General features: G+C 42.7%; 2 protein-coding genes across 4 annotated transcripts in view; one reads left to right on the top strand and one right to left on the bottom strand.

Moving 5' to 3' along the window:
• The window catches only part of LOC120286197 (major strawberry allergen Fra a 1.07-like), a 51,681-nt gene that overhangs the window by 25,717 nt on the left and 8,172 nt on the right, over positions 1 to 17,792 (top strand). The gene's annotated exons all lie outside the window — the stretch shown is intronic.
• On the bottom strand, positions 13,707 to 17,291 carry LOC120293091 (two-component response regulator ARR2-like). 3 transcript variants are annotated; one of them, XM_039311841.1, is made up of 6 exons: positions 16,101 to 17,291; positions 15,537 to 15,689; positions 15,276 to 15,428; positions 15,048 to 15,233; positions 14,178 to 14,254; positions 13,707 to 14,078 (listed from the first exon to the last, which is right to left on the bottom strand). In XM_039311841.1, exons 1-6 carry the CDS (start codon positions 16,246 to 16,248, stop codon positions 14,010 to 14,012), a joined length of 786 nt encoding a protein of 261 aa, XP_039167775.1. In that variant the 5' UTR covers positions 16,249 to 17,291; the 3' UTR covers positions 13,707 to 14,009. The 3 variants fall into 3 exon arrangements, with proteins under 3 accessions (XP_039167775.1, XP_039167771.1, XP_039167783.1); XM_039311837.1 differs by having other exon boundaries at positions 15,048 to 15,428; positions 16,101 to 16,385; positions 16,974 to 17,291; XM_039311849.1 differs by lacking the exon at positions 15,537 to 15,689 and having other exon boundaries at positions 15,048 to 15,428.

Genomic DNA, 17,792 nt, shown 5'->3' with positions numbered 1-17,792 from the left:
AGGGAAGATTTTGAAAGACAACCTTCATTTAGAATGTAGATGTCTTGAGCATGCCAGATGGGGGACTTTCAGTCTGAAAGGACTTTCCGCTCACTCTCATGGAAAAGGCTATCCTAACCATTGATGCAGGATTTATAAGGACCACACTTCTCACTGTCATCATGTCGGCGGGGAGTGCAGTATTCTCGCAAATGGTACGACTTTACCAATGTGAGAGGTCTTTGTTGAAACTGTGATGAAGTCTTGGTCAGTGGCTCATTGAAGGGGACCATCAAGGTTGAAGCTGATGGACAAAAAAATGTTGCACGATCATCTCCGGGTTTACAAGTCAGGAACCCTGCGAAAAGAGATAGAGTAATCTTGCTCGTACTTCTTCGAGCGATGCTTATAAACATATGAAATCCCACGTTAATTGAAGTGCCCCTAGTCTGAAGAGACTTTTACAATGGGAATGTGATGTAGACTTGGCTCACATGTAAGAGGGTGAGAGTTGGTGACTGTCTCGGCATTTGTCACTAGTCTTTCTTGTCATATGGAGGTTTTGTGGACCACAACAACAACTTTTCTTGGCTGTATTTTTTACTGGAGGGCATTGGCCTTGCTTTTACCAGGCACGCTGCTTTTTCATGCCCTTATTTTTTATTCCAGTTCTTCAAATATGGGCATTGACCTTGCTTTTACCAGGTACACTGCTTTTTTATGCCCCTGCTTTTTTCATTCTTGTTGCTTGAGAGCTGATATTGGCAAGCTTAATCGAAGCACCGTTATTAGACTCTTGAGTCTTCATCTTCAATTGGTGCTCAGGCTATAATAACTTCTGTTTTATCTTGATGTGAGGGTAAAATTACAGACTCACTTGGGTTGTACAATGAATACAAGTGTGTAAAGAAAGAATTGCTCTTCATGACTCTAGGGCACTTAAATTAACGCGAGTGTTCATATGCAATAAAGGCATTCGAAGATTGATGCAAGTGCAAGCAAGAAAATTTCTATCCCCTTTCTCACTTTGTGATGCTGACTTGTTTTCGACTTGCCCCAGTGTGGGGTGGTTCTTTGACGGGGATATGAGAGAAGCTTCACCAATGTATGGGGCTCGATGGGGGTGAGCGATGGAATGCCTCTCACTGTTTTGGTTATCGTACCATTTGTGAGAGAACTCTTTATCCTGTAGTCATGGAATCTTCTGCACTCATCTCACAAGTGTATAGATGGGGGATTGTGTATAGGATATGGCTTGCCTTTCATCGTTCTGACGCGCCTCATCCAGCATGCTCAATTAATCTTGTATTCTTCACTTAGCTGTCTATTATGATAATCCTCAGTGGAATCAGTGATTTAGACAGCCAAAATCATCATGCAGAATTCATCTGGAAATGACATGCCACATTTCGAATATGATGGAGTTTGAACTTTTCAAAACGAGTAAATGGTTTTGACTCAAAAAAGACCCTATTGACAACTTTAGGACTTAACATGATGGTGTTTCGAAATATGTTAATTTTTGAACATCAAAAGGGTTATTCGCAAATGGACGTCGATGGTTGTCCCTATTGATTAGGAATATGACACATGAATGATCAGTCGAGGTTGGGAATCTATCGGGCATCTCTGTTTTGCCCCTGCGAGAAGAGAAGATGTACAAGTAGATCAATTAGTCTGGCCAAAATCAAATGTGAGTTGAGGCCTGAAGATTTTCTGTCATTTGCTTTGGCAATACTTGAGACGCCATTTTGCTTAGGAGAGTTTCATGCCTCTCTTTGATTTGTTATCTTTGTTTTTGACAATCAAGTAATCCTGTAACAAACAAGACATGCTTCTCATTGATTCATTATCCTTGCTTTTGACAGTCAGGTGATCCTGCAACAAACAAGAGGGAATGTGTTAGTCATGAACTCTTTCAAGAGTCGAATAACTGGAATCGATACAACTTTACCCTTCACTGGCTTGCATATGATTGGGTGAACCTGAAGTGAGAAGGGGGACGCAAAGTCCTATGTCCCTTGTTTCGTTAGGTCAATTATTCTCTGAATTGGCTCTTGGATGACATGTCTTTTTACACGAAGCCAGGTAAATTTGATGTGGGTCATTTCCATATACTAGCTTGGCCAATATTGATTTGCCTAACCATCAAATTTGGCTCTTGAATCCTGGTGCTTCCAAATATGTCAAAAGTGAATTCAAAGAGGGGGAGTATTGGAAACGATACCAAATTACTCTTCTCCAAAGTTTGTATTTGCTCTCCCGATGATGTTTGAATGTCGATGACAGCCTTTTCGTCTTGGCATAGTTTGACATTTCTTTCGATTGGCCTTCCTCACTTGTGACCATATATGCATGATTGCTGGTCGTTGATTCATCTTCAACGCCTTCCTTCTATGGAATTTCTCCTTCTGTCTTTAAGGAAATTACTTCTTGGGAGAGCATGCGTCTAGAGCACGAAGTGAGGTTTCTAAGCCCTTAGTCATCATTTGAAATAAGGGGCTAGTTTCAGACTCCTCATTTTGAATAGGGCTAGATTTCCTCCCAGATTTCTTGACAGTGGTCACTTCAAAGGAAGAGAAGAAATTCCTTTGCTTTTGGGTTTCTTGGCTTGTCGAAGCTGGAAATCCATTAATGAAACCGTAGCATTTAGTTGCTCGGGCACATTGAGGGAAGAAGATGCTGCCACTTGAGAAGGAGTTGGGCGGGAGCGAGGTGGAGTGTACGAGCTCTTGGGGATGGCTTGATTTCAACCATATGCTTGGGAAACATCCTATCTTTCGTTTCCTATAAATAGAAGAGAGAGGACATCATTTCCAAAATTATATTCGGAGAATAAAACTTACCTTCTTTGAAGTGGGATGATCTTTTATTTGCCCCACCGTCTTCTTGGCAGGGTGTTTTTGAATTTTGCGAGTTCACCTGATGTGCTTGCTTCAAATGCCCCCTGTCACACTAAGTCAAAGGGGACGGGAATGATCTTCTGAGACATGAAGTGAGTGAGTCAGAGAGACAAACATGATTAAATTAATCATCTTGTTTTAACAAAAGCTTTTGGGTGATGAAATATTTTTTATTTTTAAAATACGTCTTTAGGGGAGAAAAAGCATGAGGAAGCCCAAATTTCGGTATTCTCCTTGGATGATATTTTTTTTCATGGTTGGATAACATCACCCGGCTGGTTTGGAGTACCGCCTCATGTTCTTAAAACAAAATATTACAACTGTACAATAGAGTACTTGGAATGGAAAATACAACCGTAGCACACTAGATAAGATGAGAAACATTAAATTATAAAAACAAGTAAAACCCATGAAAACTCCTGTGTAAAGGAGCGCTTTGATAGTGCTGGTCTTGAAGCTAAGCGTCTTTGAATTCCTCGCCTTCAGTAGAATCGAAGTATTCGCATGCGATGACTACCTCATTGAAGCTACGGAAGCATAACCCATGCAGCCAACAGCGCTGCTTGCAGGACAGAACTTCTATGAACTGCTTCATTAACTCCTCTTTAGCCAGTTGAGGGTGGGTTTGCATCATGAAAGCCCTCCACCTCCCTGCGTATGCTCGGAAATCCTCCATTGTTCTTCTTCTGAAGTGAACCAAGTTCTCACAAGGCAGTTCAGTTCCGATCTGGATTTGGTACTAATGCAAGAATGTGGAAGTCAGCTCATTCCAATCCTTTAGAAGATAAATGTTTGCTATGATAAACCATTGCAATGCAGACCCCGTAAGAGTTTCTTGGAATGCCTGAGTTGTGAACGACATCGGGCCATAGTACCGACTCATTCCCGCATGGAGATACTACAAGTGGGCCACGGGACAAGTTGTGCCGTTATACTTGCGGAGATTGGGTATCCACATTTCTATGGGGCTCATGATCCTATGAGGGCAAGATGGGCTTGATGTATCTTGGTTAGGCCACTTTGGTTTTCCCACCGCATATCTGTTGTAGTGGTGAATTTTTCTGTTTCGAGGAAGTTGGATTCTACCGAGATTACCCCATTGCTTTCTTCTTGGTCAAAATTTCCGAATGATGATAAAGTATTGAAGCTATCCTCATGGTTAGAGGACAAGCTTAGTACTTCATTAGGATCATAGCGGATAAAGACGTATGCTTCCTCTTCGACGGGCCTTCATCCCGGATGAGAGTAGGAAACAGATTATATGATGAATCATCGTTTCATTGTCGAAATAACGCTGGAAGTCCTTGGGATTGTATTCTAGGGCCGGGAAGTCTTCAGGGTTGTACTCTAGATGATGGTAGCCTTCAAAGTTGTATTCTTGGGAATGCTCGAAGCTTTGGTGCGGTGGCTCATCGGCAAATGCTGAATTGATCTGCTTAGGCTTTCTTTTCTTGGCCCCTGGTCCAGATCTTTTGAGTAGGGCCCTTTGTTTTGCCAGCTCGATTCTGTCAAGGGAAGTGAAGGACCTTAGAGTTTCACTGTCGATTCACTTTCCAGGTTGATAGGGGTTGGTATTCTTTGGACCCTAGCTCTTGGAGTAAGCTTGGGGAGTTGTCCAGTCGTGCCCCGATCTTGAACAGGCTCTGTGTCTTTGATCTCGTACAAAGGCTCCTTGCCTTTCCTAGTGGGAAATTTTCCAGTAACAGGGTGTTGTTCAGCTGCCCATTTATCATGCAAGGCTTTATTGACATGCTCTTCTCCTATCTCAACGACTAACGGTTCCTCGTGCTCCGCGATCATCAGCTCTTCGTAGGGCAAGGCTATGTCAGGATTGATGTCAATATCATATTCTTGGTGAAAAACATGAATTAGTTCCCTCCAAGTTTTAAGGGGACTAATCTTCCTAACAATGTACCACCGCAAGGCAGGGCCAGTCAAGCTTGATTGGTACGATTGAATCATCCTTTGAACCAGGTAGGCCTGCAAGTAGGTCTCTGGGCGAGAGGTATTAGCATACATTTCGCATTCAGGTGCTTTGAGTTTTTCAGGGATCTCAATGCTGGTATAATTGGATATGTCCATGGGATTATGCTCCTGCAGCTGGCTTAACTTTTTCATGATCTTTTCAAACTGTCTATGGTACTGGCTATTTTCTGGCAAATTTGCAGGTGTCATGACGGTGTTTGAGGCAACTATAGAGTTGGGCTCAGCTTGAATGGATTTCATTTGTCTTGAGAGTTGTCGAAGGACAATGGACATATGTCCTACGCCGTCTTCAATGTTAATAAGGCGATTTTGTACATCATTCTGATTGGGCCCAATTGTATGAGGCCATTCGCGAGCAATTGGTGGCCGGCGATTCATAGTTACCTGCTTGTTGCGAAAACAATGAATGAGCACGACAGTAAACAAAGATTGACCCATGGCAATGGTCTAACTGCTTTTTTATTTATCAAAAGAGGATTTGTAGACTGCCAACTCCTAACACTTTAAACTTGAAATTGAAATGACGAGATGAAATACTAGATATTAAACAAAAGTCCCTAAACAATGGGACAAAACTTTCACACTATTAACACTAAGGGGCACATGATTGCCAATTTATATGCGACGGGGAGTCTTGCGCTTGCGCAGAGGCTTGCTTCCTTGGACCGGCTCTGAAGTGTGCATCCAGTCCATTCCCAAATCCCTCTCCATGAGCTCTGCTTGCTCGTGCTGGCTGCTCTCGCCGATTGAGTGAGGGACTGATGGCTTCCATCTTGTCGGGATACAATGATTGTAGATGTAGGACATGGAGGCGTGGTGGGCTTTTTCTTCTCCCTCAAGCCCTTCAGGTACCACGATCCTTTTACGATGGCACTTGTTCCATGCTTCTTCATAAATGTCAACCATGTATTCAAAATTTTGAATGAGTGAAGAGAAGTGGAGGGGTCCTCTTCTTGAAAGATGGCGGGATCTCCTGAAGGGCTCCATACTGTCGTGCCACCCGTTGTGGGAAATAGGAAAAAGCACCGGTGAGGCCGAACAGCGGAATTGGATGGCGGCGCTTGAAAGCAAAGCGAGCTCTCTTTTCATAAAACCAACCAGCACACCATTGGAATGCCTCAAGAGTCGGGTCTCTTAGGAAATTTATCCAATTTAAACAGCTTTGATTGGGAATGTATGGTCCTAAAACCATAAATTTTTGTAATGGATTTTCGAAGTCATTCATTCCGGATGATCTCATGAAGCCTTGGAATTCGCTTAGGTGAGAAAAGAACCAGACTTGTAAAATTTCAGGAGAGGCTCGCATGATTTTCTCTGTGTTGTCTTTAAAACGATTAAAGGACAAGAATGTTTTAGTTAAAATCATATTGACATAATTTTGCCCCCTTAAGATTTGATCAACTATCCATGCCATCTTAGGACTTATGACATTTCTTTGATGGGGAAAATGATGAACCCAAAAAGCCCAGGAGGAAAATCTCGCTTTTTTGGGTCATAGGCTGATTTTGAAAACATGCATTCATGAATTCTAGTGGGCAGGTATTATGGTTGCCTTCAAGAATTTGTCTCATGACATGGATTTCAGTTCCTAAAAGTCGCGCTAACCCTTGCCACGGGAGGAAGCCTGTCGATGGCCTAACAAGCTTTTTCTCGAGAGGCATTCCAGTGATGCTGCTGTATTCTTCCAGAGTTGGGGTTAACTCAAACCCACCAAACATAAAAGTAGTCGTCTTCAAGCACCAGAAATGTGCCATGGCCTGTATGACTTCGGGACGAACAGTGATTTGAATCAACGATAGGAGATGACCGATTTTGGCTTTCACGCGCTCTTGGGCAAGCTGATCCAATTGACCCCACCATCTGAAGAGTTCCACCTTAGGAGCAGGAATGAATTGGATATCATCTTTCCCCATCGCACATAAACTGGAATTTGAAAAGCTTATCCTAAATTGCCATGGGCCAAAATAAAAAGACTGAGTAAAAATAAAGAAATCACTTTGCTTTTAAAGAAAAATGGCAAGCACAAAGACATGCGCATGGGACGTGCGGCTCGATTTCTAACTCGAAGGATTGATGAAATTAAAAGGTATCCGCCCGTCGCAGTCTCGCGTTAGCAGCATACCCCCTAACCTCGGCTAAGAAATTCGGGGAAAAGAAACGCAACCTCTACATCGCAGTCTCGCGTTCGAGGTCGTATCTTTCTTAACACCATCCTAGAAATCTTATGGCGGCCCAGGTCCGGCGGCCGGGTTGTGTGTGTCATGTGTAATGCTAAAACATTTAAGGATACACAGCAGTTTATAATCACAAAACATTTTATTTTAACAGAATAAAACTTTAAGCTATTACCCTGCACAAAAGAAAAAAACCAAGTCAGCAAGGCATTTAAACAAAGATAAAATGGCCTAAGTCCTCAAAGTTCCCCAGCGGAGTCGCCAAGCTGTCGCGACCTCTTTTTTCTCGACGCCCGCAATCGGGTACGAGCACCTAAGGAGGCTAATGGCTCGGCTGAAATTTGTTAAGCCCGGACTCTCCCAAGTCCACCAATTCACGACTTAATGGTTCAAGTTTTTAACCTGTAAATCAATTTTTAAAATGGAGTCGCTACTAATCGATTTGGGGTGGGTTGATTAGAAACCCAAGTGAAGCATCGGGAGAAATACTCACTCTGCGCAACTGCAGAGAAATTAGGATCGGGGACTTGATTACATTAGTTAATCACTAATGCCCTTTCGATACCTAATCTTGTTTAAACCCCGAGGTTTTTGGATGTTTGAGGGATTTTCCATGCATTTTTGGGAGGAAAACATTTTTTTGAGTCATTTTTTAATTTTTGGACACAAAATGGATTTTTTTGGGGGTTTTTGGTATTTTTTTTGAAAAATACAAGTCTTTTTGGCTTTTTTTTGGAAAATATGAAATATTTTTGATTTTTTTTATTTTTCGGAAAATAAAATATTTTTTAATATTTTTGGAAAATAAATTATTTTTTGATTTTTTTTTTTTTTCGAAAATAAAATATTTATTATTTATTTATTTATTTAAAATATTATTTTATATTAAAATAATATAAAAAAAACCGGCCCGGTCGGATCCACGGGTTGGGTCCGGCCGGGCCGCCGACCCACCCGATGGACGAGGATGGGCCCGCGTTGCAAGCCCGACTCGGATTTTTTTTTTTTTTTATATTTGAAACGGCGTCGTGGCCGGGCGTTCGGGGACACCCGCCCGCCCGACGACCCGGATCCGACCCGACCGTGACCCGGCCTTCCGCCGCCCCCGGATTTATGGACTCCTACCCGGTCCCCGATCCGGTCCGACCCGACAACCCGGGTCGCGACCCGGAAAATCGGGAACTCTAGGGTTTCCAAATCGCGGTGCCGGGAGGGAGAGGAAACCGAGGCGTTTGCGACGGCGGCGGCGACGGTGGCGATGGCGGCGATGGCGAAGGCGACAACGGCGACGGCGACGACGGCTAGGTCAACGGAAAACGGCTATGATGAACGACGACGCCTTTTTTACCTTCTCTCGAACGGGGACGGCGACGGCAGGAGGGCGGTTCGCGACGGTGGAGAAACGGCGAGTGACGACGGCGACGGCGAGACCTGGGCTCGGTCAAATCTGGCCGGAACACTCTCTCTCTCCCTCGGGTTCTCTCGTCAAGCTCCCCGAAGTCTCTCGGGGACCCCTCTGAGCTCACCACACCACGGCCGGCCTGAACTCGAGCTCCCCGAAGTCTCTCAGGGGACCCCAAGCCTCGGCTGGCCTCTCTCTCTCTCTCTCTGTCCGCCCTGTGTGTCCTCTTCGTCGGGGATGGAGGGCCTATTTATAGGCCGAGGGGTGGCCGGTCGACGGAGCTCGACCGTCGGTTGCCACGGCCTTCGCCGGCCGAACCGGCGTCCCATCCGACTCCAGCTGCCCCCCTGCTCCACGTGCGTCGTCGCTGCTCCTCCCCCACCACTCTCGCGTCGCGCCCCCGCACGTGCACCGCAACCCCCTGTGCGTGCGCGAGGAAGAAGACGACCGAAGGGGGCCGGGCCTTGCGCCTGGGCTGTGGAGGCCCACAAACGGGCTGCTGCTTTTTTGCTTTCTTTTCGTTTCTTTTCCGCTTTTTTTGTTTATTTATCATCTGAAAAAGATAAAATAAAATTAAATTAACTAAAGTTAAATAAAACCTAACTAATTTTAGGCGTCAACATTAATGACTTCATGTCAGCGAGGAAGATGGGATTAAAGGCCGGTGTGCAAGAACGCCAGCAAATACTTCGCCAGGGGCAACATAAACATCACGGACGAGAAGATAAAGGCCGTGAGAGAGAAGGCATTCACTGTGTTCGGGGCCATCGAGGCTTGCCTCCAGGCGAACCCTGAGACTAGTGAGTCTGTGTGTGGTTAATTTTTAGTAGCGTGTGGCCGGCGAGTGCCATGCTTGTTTTGTCTGGGATGATTGCCTTTTTGATCTTTTCCTTTGTTTGGTTGGATTTCTGGGAGGATGTTAGTGAAGTCGTTTTGGGTCTTTTTTTTTTTTTATTAGTTTGTTTTCATGAATTTGAGCCATGATGGGTGGGCCACGTGATATACTCATACAGGCACGCCAGGAATAAACTGCCATTCAATGTCATAGCCAATTGTGTCGTCCTTCTTCCCCTTTTTTGGCTCTACACTCGCTTTATTGAAACGACGATTGACAAGCCTACAGTCCATCTCTTTAGCTCACGACCGATTTCTCCGGTGGCATACCGTGGGATTTCCGCGAATCCATCTCGTCTGGGCTATGTTAGCTTTTCCAACAACAGCTTCACTGGAGAACTGCTTCGCTTTTCGGTATCTCACGGTCGATGGGAACAACTTCACCGGGCTGCTGCCCGATTGCTTGAGGGATTGTCCGGGGCTAACGGGAGTCCGTCTAGAAGGCGATCGGTTCACTGCAGATCTCAAGCGTGCGTTTGGAGTTTACCTGGATGTGGTCTTTATGAGCCTCAGCAATGGTCGATTTGTCGGGAATCTCTCCGCAGAATGGGAAGAGCGCACGAATCCCACGAATTCCACGAATTGATCGATTTCGTTCGATAAGAAATGAAGGAAGAAGGCTGTGGTTTCAAAGAGAGAAGGAAGGAAGGAAGGAAGCGGCGGAGCGGCCGGCGAAGATATGAAGGGAGGCACGGTCCAGATCAATTGGCATGAGACCAAACCCGTCCTAAGCCTAGATTTCCACCCCCCTCCGGCCTCCTCTCGGTGAAGGTTAGTCCATCCATATTAGGAACTTAGGATTGCTCTCGATCAAGGCGATTTTAACCTTACGGAACATTATAATGAACATTGAAAAAGATGGACATATAACTTGTTTAGCTCCGTAGACTTATCGTACAACAAGCTGATAGGTGCCGTTCCTAGTGGTCGCCTCTTCTGACAAGCACCGGAAAGCGCTTTTATCGCAAATCCGGGCTTGTGTGAAAACGTGACGGGATTATCTCCTTGTGGGATGAATAGTAAATGGATCGACCATAGGGAAAAGGTCTTTATTGATGCGAGCTACTTTTGGTGACTTCAATTGCTGTGATTCTAGTGCTTCAACAGCGAAACAAGGAAGTCGATGAAGTACAAGAAATCGAGTCGATCATATGTGAAAGGGAAGGGAGGTTCACATTCAATTACATACAACACAATTTTGACAAAGACTCGAGAATGAGCTAGCATCGTATTTATATAAAGCAAAATTTGGACTTTTAATTTTAATGAGTTCTATTTAGGTTTCATATGAATTCCATCAAATATATCTATTTAGATTAATTTAGTACATACAACATGCTCATTAAATAACTTCAGCAATGCATCCGTGCCCCTCTCCAATACTTTTCTCCAAAAACATATGCTGTTGTTATGCATTAATATTTTCCGAATCTTCCGTTGCAGTGAGATGATTGACAAGTTTAATCAATTTCGTCTCAATGCGACGAAATTCATTAATTAATCTGATCTAACACCCATGGACATTCTCCTATATGTTCACAGGTCCGTGACTAAGACAAGATGAACTAGACAAAAGAAGAAAATTAAATAAGAAGAAAGCGTTTCTAAAAATCTACGTCGCTATACCGTTAGATAAAAAGGAAAATTAAAAAATGTTTAATGAGCAAGTGACCCGTGAGCCAATCTCGCTTGATCCACCACACCTCCACCGGACAATTAGCAGAAAATGGTTCGCAATAATATTATTTAAAAGGACTAGACACATTAAAGCAAGTGGAAAAATTCAAAATCTATAGACGTCCATCTTGATTTTCAGAGCAGCCTTTGTTGACTAAAAGTAACAAAGCCCTGTAATTACCAAACTACGTTTCCCATCTTTTTCTGCTAAATTGGATTAGTACAACATTAAGATCAATCTGTACTTTTTCTTATCGATGGAAGCTCAACAGAAACATGAAGCACCGATGTCACCCAGCAGGAAAAATTGTGCCTCGATTTTTCAAGTTTTTCTACTGCAGAGAGTTAAGCGAATATTATTTATGAGTATGAAATCGACATAATTCTTCCCGAGGCCTCTACCAACCTTAAAAATTGCTACTTTTGCGAATGGATTGAAGCGAAGTAGGACGAGATCTCAGTGGATCGCGACCATATGCAGCTAAGGGCTTGATATTTTCTATGATAGTAACACTATGTAAGAAATCAGTGAAGCTCAGCCAAGAGAGTTTGCTGAGCAAATGCTCCTGGATCAAAAGTCAAGTCTATACACGAAAGGGAAATGGAATAACGTTTGGTATCATTCTAGGATGGTGCCTTCTCTGACTAATATTCCATATCATGAAGTCCAAGAGCAAGCTCATAATGCCGACTTCTCACATGTAATCAATCCTGATCCTTTCTCATAAAGGGTGGCACTAAGAATATGATTTTTCTATGCAGTAGCTGCTTTTCCCATATTTCCTTCAATGCTTTTCTTCAATCCCAAAAGTTCAAAAAGAAAGGGAAAGAGAGAGAGAGAAGATAAGTACATTCTTTGGGTGCTTAAGCAATACACGCTTCTTTTTACATTTGTTAACTAGCGAGAGCAAAGAAGATAAGGTAGAAGCAAAAACATCGCTCTTTTGCGCCTCGCGGTATCCTAGGAAATTTCGTGGATCCCATCCCACCATCCAAGTGGTACAACCTGAACCCGAAAGTGGACAGGAGCGGAAAAGAAACAGAGCGGCCTGTTCCTGCTGAAATTGATGAACTTGGCAGAGCCATCGGGCAATTCCGGAATCAAGACTTGAAAAAGGCTAACAAAATATGGGAATTTGGCTTGACAACTTGATACTTTAGTCGACAAATTTGTTCATTATTATGATAAACTACAGTGAATAGAGCAAATCATAATGCAAAACAATTTAGGATTTCTGAATTTTTTCGAACTACCAAACATAAGTCCTTGTAATTGAATTTTGTACCACAATCTTCGTCTAACTCAAAAAATGATAGATCAACGTCATATAAACGTTGCGGGGTCAAATTCGACTCTAGCAATATTGGTAAAATACATGGAATAATTTTCATTGTATTTATGGGTTCTGACAAAAGGGGCAAGAAATCCCAAGTACAATTTGGATAGCTACATGCAGATACAGCATTTCAGGAAAAAAGAAAAAAATAATTAGGGGTCGAGTGAGTTGTCTTCTTGGAATAATAATCACAAATGCATACAGATGCAGCCATACAGACACCCCCTGTATAATCATCCAGCTCACTAAGACCAACCTGTCTTTTCCTTTTTTCCTTTTTCCTTTTTCATTTTCATTTTTTGAATTGCCAATTCCAAGTTTGAGTGGGGGTAAGACCAACCTGTCTTTTCCTTTTTTCCTTTTTCCTTTTTCATTTTCATCTTATGAATTGCCAATTCCAAGTTTGAGTGGGGCTCTCTGGCTTTCCTTCTTTACTTTTCAGCATCAATCGTTTCCTTTTGGCACTCTTCGCTTCTCTTTTGAATCCAAAAGCCAGCCGGAAGAAGAGAAGGGAAAGAAATTTTCTAAATCCATTATAATTGTGCCAATTGATTCTAAACTTTTTGTGATTGTGTCAATTCAATTTATTCGGCCAATTTTGGTCGGCTAGCTGATGTGGACGTTGAGCATTTGGCCAACACTAACGTGACAATTTTTAATATTTTTTTATTAATTTTTTTTTTTAAATTTCCTTTTATTTTTTTCTCTTCTTGATTCTTTTGCTTCTTTGACGAGTCTTGTCGGCCACGAGTGAGGCCTCAAGGCCACGCGCGAGGCGGCTTCACCCAAATCTAGGCCATGCCATGATGAGATTGGCCTCGCTCAGATATGGGTGCCAATGCTGATATAAGAAAAAGGAAAAAGGAAAATATAAGAAAAGAAAATGAAAACATGAAAAAAACAAAAAAATCGAAATTTTTTTTTAAATTACAAAAATTTGTCCACCTAAATACCGATCATGTGCCATAGGATGGCTATCACCTACGTCAATGATTTTCGGTCAAAATTGATCGAAATGACTATATTGACAAATCATCAAGATGTTTAAAATTAAATCGACTAATTTAAAAAGTTTATAACTCAATGGATATTCGTACAATGGGATCCTTCTTATTATTTTTGGTAATTATCTACATTCACTGTCGAATAAATAGGTCCAGAATCACTTTAGAGTTATATTCTACGTGTCAATACCAACCAGCTTTGAAATAAAAATCAGAGATCGGAGGAGGAAAATCACATATTCAGACTTTTCCACAATTCTCCTTGAGTTGCGTATTGCAATTCCTTTTTTATCTCGTCCCTTGACTAGACTTCTGCGCCCGCTGCTCACTAGATTATACCCCGCCACGAATCAAACACCAAAACTCTTTTTTTTTTTTTTTTTGGTCGAAATAATGGAAACTATATTCAAGAGATAAACTTAGTACAACCAGCAGCTAGTGCATCAGCACATACAAGATCGATCGGATAAAAAGGGGGAAAGACAGCCCAGTTCTGGTACAACATGGCCCGATTGTGGGCTTTGCAGCCCAATCGGCTACCACATTTGCTTCGCGTCGACAATAGGTTAGAGTGAGATTTGGGAAAAGGCAATGCAAAGAGGCAGCTTCGGAGAACAGAGACCTCTCCTCCCATGGCGGCTGTCGTTGTCCATTCAAAGTCTCGACAAGGAGCAGACTGTCCGATTCAACGAGCAGAGTCTCTTAAGATACAGGCGGTATTTCTGCACCATATTATTGTACAGTTAGATGGTACTGAAAAGAACTACAATAGATTATGTAGCACAGGAAAAATGTAATAAATCTAGTAAAATTCAGGATACCTGAAGGTGGCTAGCAACATTTTCTCTTGTCAGCCCAGGAACATTCATCAAGTCCAGTATTTTCTTCGGAACAGCCTCTGCATTCATGAGTCAAGACATATTTTCAGAATGGAAGAGATGACAAAGGAAAAAAAAAAAAAAAAACAGGGGTAATGGTAAATCCAAGACTCCAGTTAAAGTTGATTATAAATATTTCAAGGACACGTGGTGGTGACAGGGATCATATAAGAGCTCAAAGGAAATTAATTCACAACTACACCCACTAAACCAGCAACTCTTATATCTTGCAAAATGGGCTCATTGTACTCCAGGAAACATTTTGTGAAAGAGAATGAAAAATTCACAGATCAAACAGCTTCCTTGGAGGGATTTCATCAACTTGGAGTTTTCTTGAGATCAGTTGTGGTTTGTTAAAAATAAAAGTCTCATTGATGTCAAACTATTTTTCCACAAGTCATTCATTTGCCATATCACATGAATGTGATTTTCATTGAACATGAAAAGTTCCATTTCTGCATAGGCGATAATAAATTGGGTGGTTTGGATATGACACATATGGTAAAAAGTATTGCTTTCCCTAGACCAGAGATATTGTAATACAATCTAGCATAGTCTTATACCCAAAGAACCGAATAAATCCGTGTTTGGGTGTTTCAATGCCCATGCTGAATTCTAAATGCTCCCATAGTTAAATGTGAGGATAAGCACCATGATGCATCGTCTCTTTTTTGTAAATATTGAAGGGTCATTCACCTTGATATTATTTTAACTAAATGATGACCCTAAGTAGCCAAGTATGGATGATGGATGCGCATAACGGAACCAGTTAGTAAAATAACTTTAGAAGGTGTCAAAGTAATGAGTTCATACTGTCAATTCCGAGCTGATTGACAGCTGACACAAACTGTTGGTGAAGCTCAACGGACCAAACTACTTGTGGCTTCTTCAGCGTTGATGAATCATCCCTTTCTTCTGCATCATCCTCCTCTTCCTTCCTTTTCTTTCCACTTTTCCAGCTTCCTTCACTTGCTGTAGATGAGTAATCCACATCTTCCAAGTGTTTCTGCGGCCGATCTCCATCTTCCACACTTCCACATTGCTCCGATTCCTTCCATTCGTTCTTCCTGTTCCTAACCACGTGCTGCCATATGTTCTTCAATGCCTCGATCCTTATCGGTTTTATCAGATAATCACAAGCACCATGGGTCACGCCCTTCATTACGACCTGCTTCCCGTCGTCGGTGGACATCACTGTTCAATTGGATAAGCCAGGTAACCAAAGTAAATCAATCATTTTTCATTTAACATGCGTTTGGCATATCCATTTTCAGGCCATCAGAATTCAAATGGAGTACATACTGATTACAGGTAGATCCATTTCGAGCCCGATGTGTTCAAGAAGTTTGAAGCCATCCATGTCCAGCATGTGAACATCACTCAACACAATGTCAAATCCATTTTTGTTATCTCGAAGCGTGGATAATGCAACATCTGACCTACTGCATGTTGTCACTGAAATATTCCAAAACAGAAACAATCATGAATCAGCCAGAACCAAGCACTAAGTACTGTAGGACTTCAATTCCTGAGAGCTCGAACAAGCACTCGAACTTCTCACCAGCGAATCAACTTCTAGAGGCGAGAAATTAACCACAGAAAGCTAAAAACCTAACTCATCATACCATTCCTAACTGGAAAGAGAAAGAAGAAAAGGCAAAAGGGCAACAATTTATAGCTGTAAGGACTCGAAACTCGACGCTAATCCACAATTTTTCAAAGAAATGACAAAAGTAAACCCTCACTTAAAAGTAGGGAAACAAATTCATGAATTCGAATCCAATTTAACGACAAAGAGAAATCTCTCAGAATCCACAAACGAATTGAGCATCATGCACACAGGACAAGAACATCCCATCAATCTACCTTGATATTGGCATGTCTTGAGCATTTTCTCCAAGATCCTCAGACAAGACGGATCGTCATCCACCACGAGGACCCGCAGACCCGCCGGGAATTGATTGGAGACCCCGTCCCCGGCCTTCCAAGAGCAGCTCGAAGTCAACGTTGACATGGATCCTCTCCCGCTGTCCCTTCTCAGATTGGGGGCAGAGCAGGATCAAGAACTCGAGAGTTGGTTTTCTCTCTTTCGACCCCCAAAACCAAGAAATCCTCACATCCTCGAGCTGGGGGCAATCAAGAAAGCAGTACCTGTTAAGAAACAAAACCAGAACAGAGAAGCTGATAGAAGCAGAGGAGCTGAGCTGAACAAAGCAGCTGAACAAAGCAGCTGAACAATCCAAAGCAGAGCAAGCTCGAAGTAAGCTGAAAGCTGAGCTGGCAATCCTCAATCCAAGCTGAGCTGGCAATCCTTGTGAAGGATCCGGTTATACAACAGATTAAAACCAGGAACAGAAGCTGATCAAGCTACTGAAGAAGCTACACGTGTGCCAAGATTAATCATTCTGTTAATAAAAAGTTGTTAAATCTGTTGTAAAGGAAGTTCGGGAAGTTAAGCTTTAATATAAAAAGGTTTTAAAGAGAACTGATGAAGGAGGTGTAATTGATTTTTTCAAAGAACTCGAATCTCTTTGATCTCTGATTTCTCTGAGTCTTCGTTAAAGTTCTTTCTCTCTGTTTCTTCGCTTTTTCTTCATATATTAGAGATTTGTAAGATAGAACGAGAAGAGGAATGAACAGATGTTTGAATGAAGTTTGCGGTTGATTGATTCAGCAATTACAGAGTACAGAATTCTCTCATATACAGGTTATCTCCTAGAGTCTGTATCTTCTCCGTACCCACTTCATTATCTGAAAAACCCAGTTGAGGAAACTTATAGATAAGTAAGAAATTCGAGAAATCGCTTGGTGGGTGTCGATCGTTCGAGGGGGAAGAAACAGATTTCTGTTCCAAGAACGAAGCACAAAGGGCCTACGAACTGATTGCCGAGTTCAAAACCGACTCGGCAAAACAGATAAAGAGGGGAGAGAAAATCTTGGGAGGGCGTTGATGCGGGAAAGAAATTTCAGGAGAATTCGTTGCGGGATTGAAAGAATACAGAAGAGACAGGGTTTGCTCTGCTTCCTCCGAGTTCGATTTCTGCTTTTGTTTTTGTTTTTTTTTAGGGGGGGATTTTTTTATTTTTTTATTTATTAACATCACTTTTAGCATAATTTTTTTTTTATTCAGAAGGTGGGTGAGAAAATATTGGGTACCCTAAAGGAACCACGTCATCGGTGTTCTGAACGAGTCCGGCTTCGACACCTGTCCGCTGGCAGGTTCACGTCGTTCCAGTTCAAATCAACGCGCGGGCGGAAAAGCTTGGCATTCTCTCTCCTCTGTACCTTCTCTCTCTTCCTCCGACGCTCGACGCTCGACGCCATCTCCCGACGACGGTCTAGCGGTTCCTTCGACGACCGTCGCTCCTCCCGACGACGGCCTTTCTCTCTCCACTCGACGGACGGCCTCATCTCAGGGATGCATTCTCTCGACGCACTTCTTCCTAAATCGCGCTCTCTCCGACGGCCGATTTCGCTCGCCTCTCTACGTCCCCTCTCTCCCTCAGATCCTCCAACAACTCCCTCCCCCTGCAGGAGCTGCTGCTGCTCTCGCCTTCT

This window comes from Eucalyptus grandis, chromosome 1 (genome assembly GCF_016545825.1).
Source record: "Eucalyptus grandis isolate ANBG69807.140 chromosome 1, ASM1654582v1, whole genome shotgun sequence".
NCBI lineage: Eukaryota > Viridiplantae > Streptophyta > Magnoliopsida > Myrtales > Myrtaceae > Eucalyptus > Eucalyptus grandis.
Note: the sequence above shows the minus strand (reverse complement) of the source record. Positions and strands in the feature narration are given on the sequence as shown.